The 19,927-nt window shown below is 66.4% G+C and overlaps 1 protein-coding gene across 6 annotated transcripts in view; it reads left to right on the forward strand.

Moving 5' to 3' along the window:
- The first annotated feature begins 175 nt into the window (after window positions 1-175).
- The window catches only part of ARID3A (AT-rich interaction domain 3A), a 32,740-nt gene continuing 12,988 nt past the window's right edge, over window positions 176-19,927 (forward strand). The window contains exons 1-3 of one of the 6 annotated variants that reach the window (XM_058537756.1): window positions 176-304; window positions 3,899-4,546; window positions 5,498-5,828. In XM_058537756.1, coding sequence (XP_058393739.1) covers window positions 4,161-4,546; window positions 5,498-5,828 — 717 coding nt within the window. In that variant the 5' untranslated portion in view covers window positions 176-304; window positions 3,899-4,160. Of the gene's footprint in view, window positions 355-396; window positions 462-566; window positions 622-3,134; window positions 3,272-3,898; window positions 4,547-5,497; window positions 5,829-19,927 lie in introns of those variants that run through there. The other 5 variants (XM_058537758.1, XM_058537755.1, XM_058537757.1 and 2 more) reach the window with 5 other exon arrangements.

The following is a 19,927-nucleotide window of genomic DNA, read 5'->3' on the forward strand; positions in this document are numbered from 1 at the left end:
GCCCCGCCCGCGCCCTCGGCGCCCTGTGCGCTCGGGGCCGCGGCGCGCACTTTGCCCACCGTCCCTAGGCGGGGGGCGGGGCGTCCGCGCCGCGGTTCCCCTTCCCTTTTATTATTTATTATCATTTAAAGGGGCCGCGACCTGAAAATTTCCGTCCACTCTCTCCCCCCTCCCCAACACCCCCGGGGCCGGTCGCGCGCCGCCGGACCGAGCGAGGGGAGCGAGGGGGGCGTCCGGGAAGGGGGAGGGGGCCTCGCGAGACCCCTCCCCGCGTCCCGGGCCGCGGCGCTGAATCACCGGCGAGGTATTTGCATCTGAGAGCGATTTGTCACCCGGTGATTTGTCTGCGGGGCGGTGAGCGCGCGGCGGGGGGAGGGGAGGGGCGGGGGAGGCCGCGCGCGGGGAGACTTTTACCAATCGGGTCGGATGGGGGTGTAGACGCGGACTCGGCTGGCGGCTCGGTGAGTCGGCGCGCGGCACAAACCCGGCGGCGGCCGGGAGCCAGCAGCGCGCAGCTCGCGGCCCGGGCGGGAGGCCAGGCGCGGCCGGGCAGGGCCGGACGCCAGCGCGGGGCATGCGCCCCCCGAGCCGGCCCTGCGCCCCCCGAGCGGGCCCCGCGCGGTGAGGCTGGGGGGGGCGCGGCCCGGCCTTTTAAACCGCGCGTTCCGGCCCCGGGTGGGCGCAGCGCGCCGTGGAAACCAAGGCGGGGGGTCCCCAAAGTTGGGCAGGGACGTGGGTGGGGGTCCAGCGCCGCGAAAGCGACCCTAGTGGGTCGGAGTTGGGCTGGTTTGCTCTGCGCCCCCCTCGGAGACCCCACCCGCGACCGTATTGCACGGTGGCGCGCGGGGGCGATCGGGGGTCGCGAGTGCGCGCTCCCCCTCCCCAGCGGAAGGAAATGGTCTCTTAACGCGCGCGCGGGGGGCTGCGCTCCGGCTTCTCATTTCATTTAGTTCTCCCCGGAATCGGGTGTTTTATTCGAGAGCCCCGAGGGGACTGAGTGGGAGCGCCGGGTGGGGAGGGCCGTTCCCTGGAGACCCTCCCCAGCCTGGACGGTTTATTTATAAAGTGTCGGCTCCCGGGCAGAAAGGGGCCCCTGGAGGGGACAGCACGGTCCCCGCGCCCGGGGGTGGGTTGGGCCCGGGCCCCCGGCTCTCTGGCGGGGATCCCCCCGGGAAGAGCCCGCCCCCACCCCCCCCAGTTCAGTGCCCCCCAGACAGAAAAGCGGGCGCAGGAAGCCCGGGGCGCGCGCGTTTGTCAATCCAACGTTCGGCGTCCGACCCCAGGCGGCGGGTTTGCCAATAATGTTCCGTTTTTAGTCGCCCGGGCCGGAGGGGTTGCCCCCCCTACCCATGCAAATCGGCCGCTTTCCAAGAAGCCTTTGAAATCCGGACTGGGGTTTTTGTCGTCTTATTTCTTCTTCTTCAGTTTTTCTCGTCTCACTTCCTCCGGGGGGGCCGGGCGCCCCCTCCTGACTCTCCGAGCCCCCTCCCCAGCTCCCTGCCCCACCCTCCCCCTCTCCTCCCCCGGCGGAGTGAGGGGCCCCTTTCGCCACCCGCGGGCCCCAGGCTTGCACAACTCTTTAAATAACTGTGTTTTGCAAGGCCCGGCCCGAGCGGGTGACCTCTCTCTCCGGGAGGCATGGGGGGGCAGGAGGGTGTGGCCCGGGATCCCTCCCCGCTCCCCCAGCCAGGTCCCAGCGACCACCCAGCGCCCCCCCATCCCCGCCCGGTCCCCGCCTGGGAATGCCTGTCCTCTGGGGTTGTCATAAAGTGGGGGTAGGGGCCGAGGACAAAGGGCTCTTGGGGGGAGGGGTCTGGAGGGGGTGGGCGGCACCAGCTTAGGGTTAATGGCGGCCACGGGGGGCCCCGGCCCGGCCCAGGGGGGCCCTGGGGTTCCCACCTGCCCCCTCCACCAGCCCCGGCGTGCAGACCTGCCCTGCTCCCCTCCCCCACCGGGCGACCCGGAAGGGTCATTAAACCCAGCAGGCCTGGAGGGGGGGCGGCGTGGGGGGGAGTGGCTTCCTCTGGCCTCTTCCTTCTGCCCCCCAAAGAGGGGGGGCGTTGCCTGCAGCGTTTCCGTGGGGAGGGGGGGCTCGTCTTGAAGTTGTCAAAGGTGGGGGAGGGGCGCTGGACCCCGGGAGACGCTGGGCGAGAAATGTCCCCTCAGCACTTCTTGGGGCTGGTAGGGGGATGACCTCCCGTCCCTGGGGTGGGGGGCTGGGTGCCACTGTGCTGCCTCTGGGGACGGGCGTCTGCTGGTCACTCTCCAGTCCCGTGGCCTCTGAGAGGGTCTTTGTGTCCTGGAAACCCTCCGCTGCTGGACACCCACATCCTTTGGGGACGTGGCCCTCCCCCTTGCCCACAGGGCCCCCCATTCACCCCCCCACCGCCGGTTACCCTCCTGCTGGGAGCCCAGGGGGTCTGGGTGAAGGGAGTCCGGTCAGAAGGCCACGGAGCTCCCTGTGGGTCTGCAGGGCCCCTCCCTGACTGGCCAGGCTGGGGGGTCTACACTGTAAGACTCCCCTGGGTGGGGTCAAGCTGCTCTCACAGGCCACCAGAGGGCTTGGGAGGGCGGCCAGCCTGGTGTCTGAGCATCGACCAGCTACGGGGAGGCTCTGCCGCCCCGCCTGCCCTTCCTGAGCGTGGCCCATCTGCCCCAGGAGTGGCTTGTGAGCCTTTTGGGTCCGTTTGCTGGGTTAGGGGCGGCCTCCTGGGTCCTTCTGCCCCCTCACTGTCCCCATGGTGTGCCATCTGGGGTGTCACCGCCGGGCCTGTTGGGTTCTGCCCAGTCTGTTTTATTGGCGGCCTGGGCGGGCGGGGGTGTGCCCTGGGTTAGGGTGGGGGGCTGGGGCGGGACCCGCGTCCTCCGGTCCCGGTGGTGCCCGGCTGGGCCAGGTTCTGGGGCGTCACTGCCTGGAGTCCACCCGAGGCCCTGGCAATTGGGATGGGTGGTGGTCCAAGGGGACCCCAGGCTGGGGGCAGAGTGCCTGACATTCTGGGAGGTTGGCCCCACTTAGGGTTCCAAAGGGCAGGGGGACGCCCCCTGCAGAGAGCACAGGGGGTGGGGGGCTGTGGGGGAGGCTCCCAGGCCACCCAGAGGTGGGTTCAAACCCCTGCCTGGCATGTGTCCTCCAGCAGGACACCTCCGAGCCTCACTTCCTCATCTGTAGAATGGGGACCCTCTGGTGCCTCCCTTCCTAACTGCCGTGGTGCCTGCCGTGCGCCCCCCTTAGTCGTCACCGACTTGTGTCATCCGTGCTGAGCACAGAGAGGTGAGCGCCGTCAGGGCACCGTTTTGTAGACGGGGCAACCAAGGCCCAGAGAGGTTGAGGTTCGGGGATGAGCACAAGTGGGGAAGGTTTGGTTCAGGGCCCGTATACAGCAGGTGCTCAATCTGAGTCAGCCATTGTCTCTGTGAGCCTCAGAGGAAGGAGGGTGCCTGGAGCCCCCCTGGACCAGCCTGCCCCAGCATTGGCATGAGCAGCCCGTAGAACTCGGAACCAGAACCCAGAAGCCCCCCAGGTTCTAGTGCCCGGTAGCTGGCCCGCCACTCAGAGGCCAGGAAGGCCCTGTCCCCCCTGCTCTGTTTATGAGGCAGTAATCCAGGGAGCTGTAGTCGGTGACGGTGTGTTTCTCTGTGGCCCAGACGGGTGCGGGCCGCCTCGAGACCCTCAGGGAGTTCGGTGCGGGGTGACCCCACTTCCCAGCCTGCTGGAGGGCGGGCAGAGGGGGACAGATGGGGAGGGCTCACTCCTCCGCCTCCAGGAAGGTCTCCAGGTTTGAGCCTTGTTGGGACCATTCGGGAGGGATTTTCCCAGAGGCCTTTGCGGTTGACGTCCGAGGGAAGATGGGGCTGAGGAGCCCAGGTGGGGTCTGACGGTCTCTCTTGCCGCCCCCAGGTTTCCGCGAACACGTGAATGAGCCGGATGCCAGCCGCTGCCCCCCGGTGCCCAGCCTGAGAAGGAGGCGCTGCCCGCCCGCCTGCCCGCCGCTGGCATGCCCGGCCAGCCCTCGGCCTGAGCCCGGCGGCCCCCGCCCCCGCCCCTCGCCACCCTGCACTGCCCCGGCTCCCCCGAGGCCCCCACACTGCAGTGCGGCCGGGCCCCCTCCCCGCAGGGGCCGCCCCCCTCCGGTGCCCGGGGCGGCCCGGCCCGCAGGGCCATGAAGCTGCAGGCCGTGATGGAGACGCTCCTGCAGCGGCAGCAGCGGGCGCGCCAGGAGCTGGAGGCCCGGCAGCCACCACCCGAGCCCCCCGCCGGCCCCCTGGCCCGCGCCCGGGCCGCCCCGGACGAGGACAGAGAGCCCGAGAGCGCACGGATGCAGCGGGCACAGATGGCCGCGCTGGCCGCCATGCGGGCCGCCGCCGCGGGCCTCGGACACCCACCCAGCCCCAGTGGCTCCGAGGACGGGCCCCTCGGCTCAGAGGACGAGGACGCGGCCCCGGAGGGGTCACCAGGCTCGCCCGCCCCGCCCGGCCGAGGCAGGGAGGCGCCGGGACACGCCGAGGGCGACAGGCACTTCGAGGATGTGGGCTCCGATGACGACCTGTGAGTCAGGGGTCCGCGGGCTACACAGACTGAGCAAGCGTTTATTGAGCGCTTACTGTATACTGGGCAGCTCAAGCCTCTGGGGACAGGGCCATAAAGGAAGGATAGAACGTGTGCCCTCCTGCTGACCGCCAAGGGCAGTGCCATCCTTTAGAACTTTCTGGATGACGATGGACACGTCTTCCGTCTGTACTGTCTAGTTGGGGAGCCACCAGTCACACTGGCTGTTGGGCACTTGAGATGTGGCCGGTGCGGCCAGCGGTCTGAGTTTGTAGCTTTATTTCATCTTAATTTACATGGACCCAGCCCCCTGTGGCTGGTGGTCCCCGTGGCCCGGCGAGGCCTCAGCAGATTCGGGGGCAGGTAAAGTCCGTGGCCCGCATGGGAGCTGCCCACAGTGGCCGTCGGTTGACCCACCCGGGTACCGTGCAGGCTGAGCCGGGCGCTGGCGATACCCGGTGGGATCTTTTCGGGAGGACCTTTAACAAGAAGAGAAGCGGGGAGACACGGGCTGTGATGGGGGGGGGCTGCGGAGGAAATAGAGCAGGGGTGCGGGGAGGAGGTCGGCTGTGGAGAATGGTGGGCAGAGGTGACAGTCCCTGGGAGGGCGAGGGGAGCTGGAACGGCATGCCTGGCGGAGGGAACAGCCGAGCAAAGGCTCTGAGGCGGTAGCCGGGTTGGCGTTTTCAGGGCCGAGCGAGGAGGCCTGTGTGGTGGAGGGAGAGGCGTGGGCGGAGGCGGGGTTGGCAGCCGGGCAGGGGCTGAGGTTTATGCTGAAGGGGCAGCGGGGGGTGCTCTCCCGGGCTGTTTGGGAACGAGAGTGTGGCCCGGCCCCGAGCAGCCAGTGCTGACAGGCCCTCTGGGCAGCCGGGGCAGGTGGTCAGAGAGGCAACCCGAGGCCGGGGCGAGCTGGCGCCGTCTCTCCTCACCTGTGCTCTCTGCCCGCCCCAGGAAGCAGAGATGGGAGGAGGAGGAGGAGGAGGAGGAGCTGGAGGAAGATCTGGGAGACGAGGAGGAGGAGGAGGAGGAGGAAGAGGAGGAGGACTACGAGGACGAGGAGGGGCTCGGCCCCCCCGGCGCCGCCGGCCTGGGCCCCGCGGCCCTGTTCCCCCGAAAGGCGCAGCCGCCCCAGGCCTTCCGCGGCGACAGCGGGGCCCGCGCGCTGGGTGGCCTGGAGCGGGCCGGAGCTGGCCCGGCACCCCCGGGAGGGGCTGCCCACGTGGCGCCCCAGCTGCAGCCGCCCGACCACGGGGACTGGACGTACGAGGAGCAGTTCAAGCAGGTGGGCTGCGCGCGGCACGGGGGCGTCGGGGGTGCTGCTGGGGTCCTTCCAGCCGGACGGTCGGGCGTCTGATTGCGACCCAGGGGTGGGACGGGCCGGCCGGTAAGTGCACGAGTGCGTGGATGCCAGCCGGGGGGGAGGTTTCGGGGGTCCACCGAGCAGGCAGAGCGAGGAGAGGGGTTCTGAGTGAGGGGACGCCCCGGCTGGCCCGAGGGGGGGCTGGCCTGGAGTTGGGGCTGGGCGGCTGGCGTGAGCAGGGGCGGCCACGTCGGTGTGGACGGTGTGGACAGACCGCCTGCCGGCAGCCTCCCGGGGCTCCGCGGGCGGGGAGGAAGCGGGGCCATCCTGGTGCCTTCCCCGCGGGCGGCCGGGGCAGAGGAAGTGGCCGGGCGGGGAGCCTTTGAAGTGGGGCCGCGCGGGGCCGGGCAGATGGAAACCAGATGGCGGCCGCCCGGCCGGCCGGGCTCGCATTCCAGCCCGCGGCCAGCTGGGCCGGCCCGACCTCCGGGAGCGGCCGGCGGGGACCTGGCCTTAGCTGGGCTTTGGGGGCTGCGGACGCGCCAACGGGGGCGCGGGAGGTGGTCCTTGGGGCCGCTGGCCTCCCCGGCCACCGAGTGGGGCCCCTCAGCCTGACGAAGCCCGTCGGAAATCAGACAAAGTGTAGCAACTGGACCCACGACCGAGGGAACGAGCCAGGGGCTGGGGTGTAGGGACGGTGGACGGACGGGGCGGGGGGGGAGCGTGCCCGCGATGCCCGAGGCGGGAGCCAAGCCTTGAGGAACGGGAGGGACGGCTGATCCCCCGCCTGCCCGTCTGCCCCAAGCTGCCCAGGCGTCTGGGGCTGGGTGCGGCGGCCTGGCCTCCCGCCGGGGCCTGGCTCGAGGATGGCGGTGCCGACGGCTGGAATGACAGCCAGCAGGCGTCACCTCTGAGGGGCGTGGTCGGCCGCGCCCCACGCGTGGCCTGGGCTGCCCCCTCCAGGCTGGGAGGCTGTGACCCTCTGGGAGGCCGGAGCCAGACGACACCCCCGGCCTCGAAGGGTCACGGCCGGGTCTGGGAAGAGGGACAAGGCCACGCGACCCTTGTGGGGTCAGAGACTGACAGGAACCCCGGCCCCGCCCGGCGGCCCCAGCTCCCGGGGCCCGATGCCAGGCCAGGTGGGGATGAGGGGTCAGATGCTCGGACCCCAGAGCCCCCTCGGCACGTCAGGAACAAAGGGCCTTGCTTGGGAGCATGTTGTCCACTTGTCAGGACGCGATGATGATGTCTCAGGGACACCCAGAGTCGGGGCTCGGGTGGGGAAACTGAGGCAAGAGGGGGCCGAGCCTGTAGGAGAAGGAGCCAGGGGCACAGAGGAACAGTGTAGCTGGCAGGAGGAACAGCCGTGCAAAGGCCCTGGGGTAGAACTGGGCTCCACCTGTGTGTGGGGTCCGGACGCTGCAGGGCCAGGTCTGGCGGGGAGTGGAGGGGATTCCCAGAGGCGGGGGGCCGGGGAGCTCATGGGCAGGTGAGGATCTTCCCAGCCTGGCTGTGGCGGGTCCAGCTGGCCCGGCACCTGTGCAGCCAGTGTCAACAGTGGCCTGGGCCCAGCCGGCCCGGCAGATGTGGGGCTGTGTTGACTCTGGCGCCCGCCCCACCCCCTTCCTGGCACGTGGCAGCCGGGCCGGCCGGCCGCCCACTTGGCACCATCTCGGCTTCTTCCTCTCAGTCTTGGCAGGGCCCGGGGCTGCCTTCCGCCCACAAACCCTCGACAGCCGCGAGATTCCGCCATCGGCCACGGGTCTGGGGGGCAGCCAGGCTGGGGAGGGGCCGGGGCGGCGGGCTCCCGGCCACGGAATCTTTCCTTGAAAACCCGGAACCTCGCCGCCGGGGGCCCAGGCCATGCGCTGGTGGAGGCCACGCGTCCGGAGCCCCTGGCAGGGGATCGGGGTGCGTCACGGGCGGTAATTAGGATCTCAGCCTCCTGGCGTCTGATGTGGCATCCTGGTGACCCCGTGGCGGCTTCCTGTCACCGACACCGCCACGCCTGGGCTCCAGAAAGGGCCACTGTGGGTTCTAAACCGGCAGACTCTTAATCCCAGGTCTTCAGCCACTTGAGGATTCGAATCCTTAGTCTCAACAACTCAAATAAACGTTGAGGTCTCTTTTAACAGCTTTATGGATGTGAAGTTAACACAGCACGTAATTCATCCCTTGAAAGTGTGCAGTTCACTGGTTTTCGGTACATTTACAGAGTTACGTGGCCGTCATCAGTTAATTATAGAACGTTTTCATCACCTCAAAAATAGACCTTTTTAAATGTACCCTTTACATTTACTCTTTAGCCAAATGTGCCTTGTAACCATTATCCCCCCAACCAACCCCCCTCCTCCCCAGCCCCTGACAACCAGGAACCCACTTTCTGTCTGTGGATGTGCCTGTTCTGGACATTTCACATGGATGGAATCACACACCGTGTGTCCTTCTGTGTCTGGTTCTCTCACTGAGCATCGTGTGTTCAGGGTCCGTCCACGGTGTGGCTGTGTCAGGGCCTCACTCCTCTTCACGGCTGAGTAATACTCCAGTGTGTGGATGGACACTGGGGTTGTATCCACCTTTGTCTGTTGTGAGTCATGTTACCGTGCACACGGATGCACAAGTCCGTGTGGGGACGTGTTTCCCGTTTTCTTGGGCCCACTCCTGGGAGTGAAATTGCTGGGTCCGGTAGTGACTCTCTTTCCCCTTTTGAGGACCTGCTGGCTGTCGTCCGCAGCGGCTGCCCCGTTTCACCTTCCCGCCCGCCGTGCACAGGGGCTCCGGCTTCTCTGGAGCCGACACCTGTGATTCTGACTCCCGACTCCAGCGTCTGGCGGCGCGGCCTGGCGTCTCACTGTGGGTTCGATTTGTGTTAAATGTCGGGAGATTTTCCCTGCTTGCCGGGGCGGTGTCCGCTCTCCACGTAACTTGTCAACGAGCCCAGCAATGTAGAGGTGACAGTTCTGGATAATATTTGTCACCCACCTTCGTGCCACCAGCAGTGTGAGGGTCTCCTGCGTGTCTCGTGCACCCTCACTGGATCCTATGGGGAGGATCGCCTCCGTTGTGCAGATGGGGAAACCGAGGCACGGAGTGGTCCAATCACGTGGTCACAGGGGAAGGTGTCAGAGCTGTGATTTTTTTTTTTGCTGAGGAAGATTGGCCCTGAGTTAACATCAGTGCCCACCTTCCTCTATTTTATATGTGGGACGCCTGCCACAGCATGGCTTGATGAGCGGTGTGTAGGTTCACACCCAGGATCCAAACTCTTGAACCCCGGGCCACCAAAGCAGAGCGCATGAACTTAACCACTATGCCACCGCACCAGTCCAGAGCTGGGATTTGACCCCAGGGTGCACTGGGTGAGGGGCAGGGGGCGAGCCCTAGGGCCAGGGGGCCGCTGGCTGTGGGGTTTGAGGGAGCCTGGTGGCCGCTCTGAGCCTGTTTCCTTCGTCTGAAATGGAGGTGGCTGGTCTGGGGCCTGGACACACGTGGGCGCTCAGTCGGGCTCTGGGCCCGAGGCTGCTTGTCCTTGCCATGGATCCTGCCTGCCCCCTCCCAGGCCCCCGGGGCTCATTTTGTTCCCGTGGGTGTCCTGCTCTGTCCCAACATGTGTGCCTCTGGAAGTGGGTTTGGGCAACTCAGAGGCGTCCTCCCCCAGAGGCTGGGGTCCCGTTTTATTTTGTTTCTCGTCCTTTCAGCTCATGTAGATTTTTGATTTTTTTTTTTTTTTTTTTTTTTTGCTGAGGAAGATTAGCCCTGAGCTAACATGTGTGCCAGTCATCCTCTATTTTATATGTGGGTCACCTGCCACAGCGTGGCTGATGAGTGGTATAGGTCTGCATCAGGGATCCGAACCCGCGAACCCGGGCTGCTGAAGCAGAGCACACCGGACTTAACCACTATACCACCAGGCCGGCCCTAGATTTTTTTAATTATGGAAAATACACTCCTAGACGTTTTTAAGTCCATTTTTGATTCCAAAGGTGACACTTGACACCTCGTAGAGAGAAGAAATGGAGCTTTCCAACCAGCCCCCGCCCTCACCTGGCTGGCATCGGCTGTGGGTTTCCCAGGCCTTTCTCTGTCCATTTACGCACAGAAATGTGACATTATCAGCCAGCGCCTGTTGTATAGAATGTTCCAATCGCCTGGTTCTCGGCAGGCTGGGGCCAACACCAGCCCACTGGTCTGTTCTCTCTGCTGTGTCCCTGTTGTAGGCGATACCGCCGTGAACATCTTTGGGCTCAGGAGAGTTCCCCGGGGCAGTGTGTGCTGAGGATGGGGAGCCGGAATTGCTGGGCTCGGGGAGGAGGTGACAGGTGTCTTCCTCCTGCCTGGGAGCCCCCCAGGCTTGGGGGAGCCAGAGCTGGACACAGGCACTCCCAGCCCTGAGAGGAAGGGGGTTGAGGAAAAGGCTGCCGGGAGGAACGGGCTTTGCGGCTGGGGCTTTGTGGGATATGTAAGAGTTCACAGATGGACAGAGAAGGATAGGGTTTGCATCTTGGAATGGTGTGGCTGGAGCATAAAGAGGGATGGGCAGAACATCAGGGGAAACCAAAGGTGGGCTCAGAAAGGGGCCTTGGCAGGGTTTGGAGCTGGGGAGAGAGAGATGCTGGGAGCACCCTTCAGGGGTCCATGATCCAGCAGGACTGGAAGGGGCCAGCACTACAGAGGGGCTGTGGGACCAGGAGAGAAGGGTGAGAATTCTTCCGGTGGAAGAGTGTTCTGGGCAGAGGGCACGGCCTGGGTTCTGAGCCCGGCGACCTTCAGCTGATGCGCCTGGGACAGGGCAGCCGGGGACCTGGCCCCGTGGGTCCCGTGGGCCAGCTCGGGCGCCAGGCGTCTTGCTGGGGCCCCGGGAGCCGGGCTGTGTGCGAGGGGCGGGGTGGGGTGTCGGGAAGCCCCCCAGGAGCCCGGCCCTCCCCTCCCGGGGCAGCGCCCGCCTCATCAAAGGCCCTGTGGCTGCTGGCGTGGAGCCAGCCGGGCCGTGGCGGGCGCGGGGGGGGGCCTGCCCGCCAGCCCCTGGCACCGTGCCCCCGCCCGTGCCAGCCCTGGAGCCACGCTGACTCAGCCGGAAGAGCCTTATCTGGCCTCCGCGCCGCCGCCCGGTCACACTGTGGGGTCACCGCCACTGTGGCCTGGCCCCAAGCCTGCCTCCCGCTCCCCACCCCGGGGGCCGCTGCCAAGCGCCCGGCCCGCCCCACGCTCTCTAATCACACACGCGGCCGCGGGAGGGCACGGTGCTCGCGAGCCACGTGGGGTCCGGCCTGCTGACGTGGGGTGCCTGTGAGCGGCCCGTGGGTGTAGGGGTGTGGTGGGCGGGCACGTGGTCCCCGTGGGCTGGCGGGTCCCTCGTGTGTCAGGGTCTCTGTTCCCCAGGGCCAGGGCTCCGGGGCATCCTGAGAGCCTCCATAGGTGTCTGTAGCCCATGCGTGTGCTGGCGCCGTGGCCCTCGTGTGTGCGTCCACGTGCACATTCTGGGGCCACGTGGACCGTCTGTGGCGCCGGCTCGTGCATCCCCGTGTCCGACGTGTTTGTGTACCCACACATGTGCGCCACGTCACCTGTCTTGTGTGGATGTGTCCTGAGTGTGTCCTGGGATCTGGACACACGAGTGGTTAGGGCCCGTGCATCCCCAAGCATGTTGATGCCAGCGCCGTGCACGCTCCGTGTGTCCCTGTGTGACGGGGTGACGGTCCTCTGTGGCTGTTTTGTTTGCACGTGGCTGTGTGCGTGGGGATCTGCGAGCACATGCGTGTGTGAGTGCGTGTGCATAGCCGTCTCCCACACGTGCCCGTGTGTGAGCTTTGCGTGCCCACCACCCGGCCCGCTGGCTCCCCGTGCCCTGTGGAGCGTGAGGTCGTGGAGGGGCCCGTTAACCATTAGCCGGAAAGTCGTGTTGACCCCGTCAGTGGTTCGAGTCTGCCGGCCCGGGCACAGGTCAGCTGCCGCGCCCGCCGGCCATCGGTCCCGGAGCCACGTTTCTTTCTTTTTTTTTTTTTTTTATAATTTTATTTATTTATTTTTTTTCCCCCAAAGCCCCAGTAGATAGTTGTGTGTCATAGCTGCACATCCTTCTAGTTGCTGTATGTGGGACGTGGCCTCAGCATGGCCGGAGAAGCGGTGCGTCGGTGCAATCCTGGGACCCGAACCCAGGCAGCCAGCAGCGGAGCGCGCACTTAACCGCTAAGCCACGGGGCCGGCCCAAGGAGCCACGTTTCTGATGCAGCCGTGGAGCCCCGAGATGTGAACGGGGCCTCGGGGGTGGTGGGGGGCCCCGCCGCCGGCCTCTGTTCCTTCTTCCCCTCACTCGCCGCTGTGTGATCCTGGGCAGAGATGCGCCCTCTCTGATCAAGAGGGGACGCCGGGCATGCTCAGCCCCCTCTGTGCCTCAATTTCCCCTGCTGACTCAGAGGCCCTTCAGCTCCCTAAGTTTTCTGGCCCCAGAGCCAGCACCACCCGTGGCGACTTGGGGGGGCATCCACCTGTCTGTCTGTGACAGCCCAGCTCCCCCATTTGCAGACGCCCTCGCCCACAGGGTAGGCTCCCAGCCGGGTCAGGGGCACAGCCGGGATGCCGCGGGCAGGTGGGCACGCGCAGGGGCGGGGCGCAGACCGCCCCTTCTCAGCTTGCCCGGCCACGCGCAGCCAGAGGACAGTTGGGGGTCACGGGGTTAAACGGTAACCAATCTGGCTATTGAAGGCCCCGGCGCGTACGCGGCCTGGCCCCGCGATCAGGGCTGGCGGGGGTCTCGAGGGGCCAGGGTTGGGGGCGGGGAGGGCACAGTCAGCCCGCCCACCCGTCACCCCGGGGGCCTCGGGGACACATGCCCGCCCTCCCAGACGATGACAGAGGGACAAGTATAAACCCGCCTTCCAGGAGGAAACCTCTCGGGGGTGAATAGTGTCCCCCAAAACTCACGTCTGCCTGGAACCTCGGAACGGGACCTCGTTTGGAAATGGGGTCTTTGTAGACATGGTCGGTTAAGACGAGGCCGCCGTGGAGTGGGGGGGCGCCTGAGTCCAATGACTGGTGTCCCTATGAGAAGAGGACAGACAGACGCAGGGCAGGGGCCATGTGGAGATTGAGGCACAGCCGGGGGTGACGCGACCACAAGCCCAGGACGCCGGGGCCCCCAGAGGCTGGGAGAGGCAGGACGGACCCTCCCCGGGAGCCTCCGGGGGGAGCGCGGCCCTGCCACACGGGGATCTTGGAGGTCCGGCCTCCAGAACCGGGAGAGGATACGCCCCTGTTCTCAGCCCTCCCCCGGCTGTTGTGACGGCCGCCCCAGGAATGGGGGTGACGGGCCCTGACCCTCAGGCCTGGCAACACCAGGCGGGGTCTCAGGGAGCCACAGGCACAGGACGAGGGGGGCCCCGACCCTGGCCGGCCGCGGACCCTCCTTTGGGGAGCGGTTTGGGGCAGATGGCCAGGCTGTGCACCCGTGCACGTGTGTGTCTGAGCCTGGTCCTTCCACACGCATCTGTGGAGCGCCTGCTGTGTACAAGCCCCTGCTCTGGGCACGGGGACGCCTCTGTGAGCCAAGCAGACGGAAGTGGCTGCCCTCGTGGCCGCGTGGCGGTGGGGGTGTGGGGCCCAGTGGGCTGGGCGGGCACGGCGGCAGAGGGCGGGCCGTCTGGGGCCATTATCTGCGGCGAGCGAGGGCGTGTCTGTGTTTGTGCGTCTGAGTCTGGGTGGACGGGCGTGTCCGCGTGTGCTGGAGACCACGTCTGGGGGGGGGGGCGGGCCTGCAGGGCCGTGAGCACATGGGGGGTGGGGGTGGGGTTGTACGTCCAGACAGGGGTGCGAGGGTCTGTGTGCTGGCCGTGGGGCGGACGCGTGTCCACGGCCATGTAGAGGTCCACGTGGGGGGCTGAGGTCAGGGGGTTTCTGTTTGGGGGGGGTGTCCGAGGGGATGTGGGCGAGTCTTTCTAGCGTCTCTGGGGTTGGGTCTGGCATCTCTGTCCAGGCGGGCGTGGCCGTGGGTCCCCGTGCGTGGCTGAGCTGTGTTATTTTCTCTTTCTGCCCCCGGGAGGGGTCTCTGAGGGCCCCTGTGGCCACTCCCGCGTCTGCCCTGTTAGGTTGTATCCCCGAGCCCCCCCAACATAGGGTCCTGAACCCATTGCTGCAAACGTGGGTCTCCTGGGCTTGTGACATCCCACCCGGGGGGCACCTGCCCGGCCCCGAGGGGTCCCCACTGTGGACGGGTAGGGGCTCGCTGGCCCCCCTTCTGTTCTTCATTTCATCTCCACTTTTATGACCAGCCCCCCAGATTCTTCCCCGGGACTCAGGCCAGGCTGGGGTTGTCTGATGGAGGCAGGGGGCAGCCAGGCGCTAGAACTGGTGTGACCCGCCGAGGTCACCGGGCTTCTCTCTGGGGGAGCCGGGGCTGGAGCCCGGGCCGCGTCCGTGTCCCCGGGTCCCCTGGTTTCTGTTTCTGCCGCCCCGTCGCCCCGTAATTCCTCCTCAGCCACCTTTCTCCCGGGAGCAGCGGGCAGCCCCTGACCCAGCTGACACCCCGCCTGGCCTCCCCGCCCCCTCCGGCCCGTCCACGCGCCCGCGGACGGGGTGCGTGGTTCTTGGAAAGGAAGTGGGGCCTGAAGTCACCTCTGGGGTTGTTCGTTTCTTTGACGTTGTTACCGTCCAGTGGGGCAGAGCCAGCTGAACTGGGGTGCACATTGAAGCTCTGCCCTCCGTCCCCCATGCCGGCCGCTTGTAACACCCTCTCCTGGGCCTCAGTTTCCCCGTCTGTAAAGCGGGGACAGCATGAGTGAGCGCCGGCTGTTGCCATTTTGTTGTTGTTAATTACCGTGGACCAAGTGTTCTGGGGGGGAAGGACAGGACATGGGGGGCGCCAGCTGTGTGTCCGCCCAGGGCCGCCCATTTCCCTCCTCCTCCTTCCCCTACACGGGGAGGTGGGGTGTTCCAGGAGAGGGTCCCCCTCCTGCAGATCCTGTCCCCTGCCCTCGGCCCGGGGTCTGGCAGAGGCTTCTGTGGGGGAGCCAGCAGGGACCCCAGGCCCTGAGCCCCCGGGACTCCTTCCCCTGCCCCCTGGGTGGGAGGCGGCAGACGGGCAGCAGCCCCCTTCCTTCCTGCTCTGTCCGCGGCTGCCCTGGGACGGCGGGTGCTCTGGCAGCCTGGCTGCACTTCTGTTCAGAGCACCCGGGCTGGGAGCAATGGGGACCTCACTCCCAGCCGGGCGGATCTTTCCGAACAGCTCCAGCCGCTGGGAGAGTCCCTTTCGGCACTTTCCGGGGTGCCTGGGGCTCGTCTGCAGGGAACTGGGCTCTTCCTTCTAGGGGACACCCCGGGGTGGGACTTCCAATTCCGGGTGCCAGGCCCCAGGCGCAGCCCTTGGACCCCGCGGCCAAGTGGGAGCGCGAGACATATCGTGTGTGGGTCTTGGGGTCCTGGGACCCCATACAAAATGCCCCGAGAGCAGCGTGGACGTCAGCTTTGTAATTGCTTGGGGGAGAGAACATTCTGGATTCTTGGCTTTCCGGCCCTGAAGTGTCTGCCAGGGGAGCGCCAGGCGCAGGCAGGGTCCCTCGCCTACCCCACAAGGCTCCGACGTGGCCCTGGCACCGTGTGGTCTCTCCAGAGGCGCCCAGGGGCTCGGTCCTGGGCTCGAGTCTGGCTCTGGGGTTCTCTCTCAGGGAAGCGGGCCCCGCGTAGCTCGTGGTCGGCTCAGGGCCGGGCCGGTGGGGGGGGGCTCCCAGGAGGACTGGAGGCCCGGATATTTGGGTGTCATTTGCATTCTGCCCGGGACACCTGCCTCCTTGTACTGTCTTCCTAGAAGTGTCCCCGCTGCCCTCGTCCTGGGTGCATCCTCAGTGTCGAGCCTGCTGGTTCCGCCGTGGGCCTCAGTTTCCCCAGCTGCGACATGGGGCTGGTGGGTGACCGGCCTTGTCCTGACACCACAGTCGTCCCTCCTGCCCCCTAACCCCCCATCTTCGTGGGGCCGGACCCTCCTCCCTGCACGGTTGGCCCCCCCCATTCCCTCATCCCCCCCGGATGCCCAGGTGCACCCCGCCCACCCATGCATGAGAGGACGGAGGTTCCAGGTTGGCTCTGGTCCCACGAAGGCCCGACCTGGACAGGGGAAGAGCTGGGCGGGGCCCTTCCCTGGAACCCCGCCATCCAGAAATCCAGAGAGAAGCACCTTTGAGCGTTGGCTTCGTGGCCCGGCCTTTGTGGTCCAGCCTCCATGGCCCGGCTTTCGTGGCCCAGCCTTCGTGGCCTGGCTTTCGTGGCCCAGCCTTTGTGGCCCAGCCTTGCGGCCTGGCTTTTGTGGCCCAGTCTTCTTAGCTCGTCTCCAGCGCTTTTTATTAATATCCGCGCCGTGGGTGGGGTGCTGTGTCTTCTGAGACGGGGACACATGCTGGGCGGGGGGTGGCCGAGCAGACAGATGTTTCGGCCCTGCCCAGAATCACTTCCCCAATTTCCTGCGAGCCCAGGGGGCCCCTCGCATCTGTGTGGAGGAGGCCGCCGCCTGGAGCACTGACGGGAAACGAAAGGGCCGCGTGTCCGGCGGGCGGGGGTGCCCCCGGGGGTCAGGTGCACCGGAGGGCGACCCGTTGGAAGAGGCTGAGGTCGCACGAGGGCATGGATTAAGCCCCTGCTGTATGCAGGCAGCGACAGGAGAGCCTGCCCTTCCCTGATCCTGCTCCCTGGCGCCTTCATTTGATCCGCTGTCTCCCGCCGGCCCCGGTCTCTCTAGCAGGCTGCATCCCTGGTGTCCAGCACAGGGCTTGGTATACAGAAGGCGCTCAATAGTGGCTGCACAATGGATGGGCCAGAGGCAGCCCTCACTCTCCTTCCACCTCCTCCGCGCTGTGTCCTGGGAGTTTCCAGAACGGAGAAAAACCTCAAATGCAAACCCCCCGGGTACCCAGCCGGCCTCCTGAGGCCAAGTCCTTGCTGCCCCGCAGAGCTGGGAGAGAGGACCACGCGCCCCGACTCCCACGATGGGTAAACTGAGGCCGGGAGCACAGACAGAGAAGGTTCCACGCTCCAGGTCTTTCCCCACCAACCGACCTCCTCCCGAAGCCTCCGAGCGCCCTTCTGTGTTCATTCATTGTCCATCTGTCTGTCTGTTCGTCCCTGCTCTGGGCACCCTGCGGGGAGGGGACGAGACTGCCCTCGAGGCTCAGCTCTGCCGTTCTGGGCTGCCTGACCTCGGGTGAGGGGCGCACACTTGGGGCCACGTCCCGCCCCGCCTCCTGCAGCATGAAAAACAGCGGATGAGGCGCTTAGCAGGTCATGGGCGCCCCACCAGCACCGGACGTGAGACTGGTCACCACGGGGGCACAGAGCTCTCCGCCAACCTCAGTTTCCCCGAGTGCGGAGTGGGCACGGGGGGATGGGGGGCCGCGCGGAGCCACCCGCCCTCCCCCGGCAGCCGTGGGCGTTTCTGTGAATGGGGGAGGCCGGCGGCCCCCAGGGACAGGCTCCCGGCCCACCTGGGCCTGCAACGGCCGCAAGCGCTGAGTCATCTCTGGTGGCGCGAGGGGCCCCTCCGCCCACTAATGGGAGTGGGGGCTTTATCGGCGGGTGGGCGGGCCCGGCCGTCAGCTGGGCCGAGATGGAGGCCGGCGGAGGATGGGCCCCAGGGGGCAGGGGACCCAGTGTGTTCTCTCCTCCCTCCCTTCATTGGTGAGCGCCTGCTGTATACCAGGAGCCGTGCCTGGCACCCTCAGACCCCAATCCTACCCTCGGGGGGCTCTCCTTGGGGTGGGGACAAAGTCGAGAAAGAAACCATCCCAAAATAAGGTCACAGTCAGGTGACCGTGACCGATGCCGGGGGCGGGGAGCAGGGAGTGTTACTGGAGGCGCTGCCCCGGCCTGGGGGTCAGAGCCAGGGGGTCAGAGCCTGGGGGTCAGAGCCGGGGGGTCAGAGCCGGGGGGTCAGAGCTGGCTGCAGGAGTTAATGAGGCTGGCGTTGGAGGAGGTGGGGGCTCCATGTGGAGGGACCAGCAAGTGCAAAGGCCCCGGGGCAGGAGCGGGCGTGGGGAGCAGCGAGCTGGCTCCTGTGGCCAGAGCAAAATGACCGAGCGGGGAGAGAGAAGGTGGAGACATAGTGAGGAGCCAACCAGCTGGAAGTTTGGGGTTTCTCCTGAGAGCGATAGGGAGCCACGGGCGGCTTTGGAGCAGGGGACACGCAGCCTGATCTTGATGTAAAGATTTTAAAGCTCCTCGGACCCTGCATCCCGGGAGGCTGCAAGTAAGAAGCGTCGTCTGAGTCACCGTCCTGGTTGCTCTTGGGTGTTCTCTGGCGGGGACGGGGGCTGGAAACCAGGTGAGCCAACTTCTCTGCTTTGTGTGTCTGCAGTTTCACTTTGCTTGAGGGGTTACGATGAATCAATTCTTGTGCAAAACCTGGAAGATCTAGAAGTAGGTGAGATTGTGTTCACAGCAGCGTGAGTCACAAGAGCCAAAAGGGGGAACATCCCAGATGTCCATCCACAGAAGATGGATGCGTACAACGTGTCCACCCACACACTGGAGTATGACACGGCCGTGAAGAGGAGTGAGGCCCTGACACAGCCACACCGTGGACGGACCCCGAACACACGACGCTCAGTGAGAGACCCAGACACAGGACACACGGTGTGTGATCCCATTGACGTGAAATGTCCAGAACAGGCGCATCCACAGACAGAACGTGGGTTCGTGGTTGTCAGGGGCTGGGGAGGGGGATGGGCCTTCCTTTAGGCGTTGATGGAATGTTCTGGAACTGGCTAGAGGTGATGATTGCACAACCTTGTGAATGCACTAAATGCCTCTGAGTTGTTGACTGTAAAATGGTGAGTTCTCTGTTTTGTAAATTTCACCTCCGTAAATATCTTCTTAAAGATTTGGAGAAAAGTAGGCTGCAGGCTCACTGGTGCCTCCTCCCTCCACGGACCCCCGAGCGGCCGGGTTCCACCGAGGCTCCGCCCGGTGGCGTCTGTCTGTCCCCTCTGACCCTCAGCAGCGGAGTCGCGGGCGGTCCCGCGGGGCACGAGGTGTGGGGGCGGCTGCTGGTGGGGCGTCTTCCCGCGCAGGCCTTCGTGAACCTGTCCCCGCAACCTGGTTTCCCATCCGCCGTCCCAGACGGGGTAAAAACGCGCCTTTTTAGAACTTTCCCGTGCTCAGGCGTCTCTCTGCTGTTTCCGTGTTTGCACCAGACGGTCGTCCCCGGCGCTGGGCACAGGCCATTCCAGGTTCGCCCTGATCTTGGTCCCTCTCTAGGACGGCCGCCTCCGTCCCAGGGTCCCCGCCGGCCCAGTGGCCGCCTCCCGAGATGGGGCCCCATGGACTTTGGAGCCGCCTGGGTGGCGGGAGGGGGCCTGAGCAGACTCCATGAAGGGGCAAAGGTCGTCCGGGGGCCCCGTGGGCGGGCGGTTTCTTTATAGCCGGGGCCCCTCTGCCAAGGCCAGACACCACCCCTGGGCTCCCTGGGCTGGGAACCTGCACACTGTCGCCCAGGTGGGGCCTTCTGGTGGCGCCGTGACCTCCACCTGGGGCCGGGCCCTCCCCGCAAACACGTCCCCCAGCCACTGCCACCAGCAAACCCTCACTCTGTGGGTTTGCTGGTGGCAGTGGGGCCTTTTCCTCCGACTTCCAGGCTGCAGGCTGGGGCGGGGGTCCCACCCCGGGGTGGGCTCCATGGCTCCAGAGGGGCCTGCTGCCCCTGCAGGGCAGCCAAGGGACCCCCACAACTCCGGGGTTGTCTCGGCCTGGTCAGCATTGTCACCCCGCTGACCCCGGCCGTGGTGGTAAAAATGCTTAGCATTCCCAGGACACCTCTCAGCCGGCCCCCCAGCACCTCCCTCCTCCCCCGCCAGGCCTCTCCACACCCCTCTGCTGGCCGGCATTAAACCCACGTGCGGCAGGAGGCAGGGGTGAGAGAGTGAAGAGGGGCCAGGGAGATCCGGGAACAGCCTGTGCAAAGGCCCTGGGGTGAGGGCGTGTGTGTTGTGCCCAGGAAGCAGGCACGAGGCTGCGGCTGGAGTGGAGGGAGGCCAGGGCCAGGCGTGAGAAGAGAGGTCTTTGCTGGGTGACGGCAGCCGTAGGAGACTGTGGGGCAGGGGGGTCAC

Source organism: Diceros bicornis, unplaced genomic scaffold, assembly GCF_020826845.1.
Source record: "Diceros bicornis minor isolate mBicDic1 unplaced genomic scaffold, mDicBic1.mat.cur scaffold_67_ctg1, whole genome shotgun sequence".
Classification (NCBI taxonomy): Eukaryota; Metazoa; Chordata; class Mammalia; order Perissodactyla; family Rhinocerotidae; genus Diceros; species Diceros bicornis.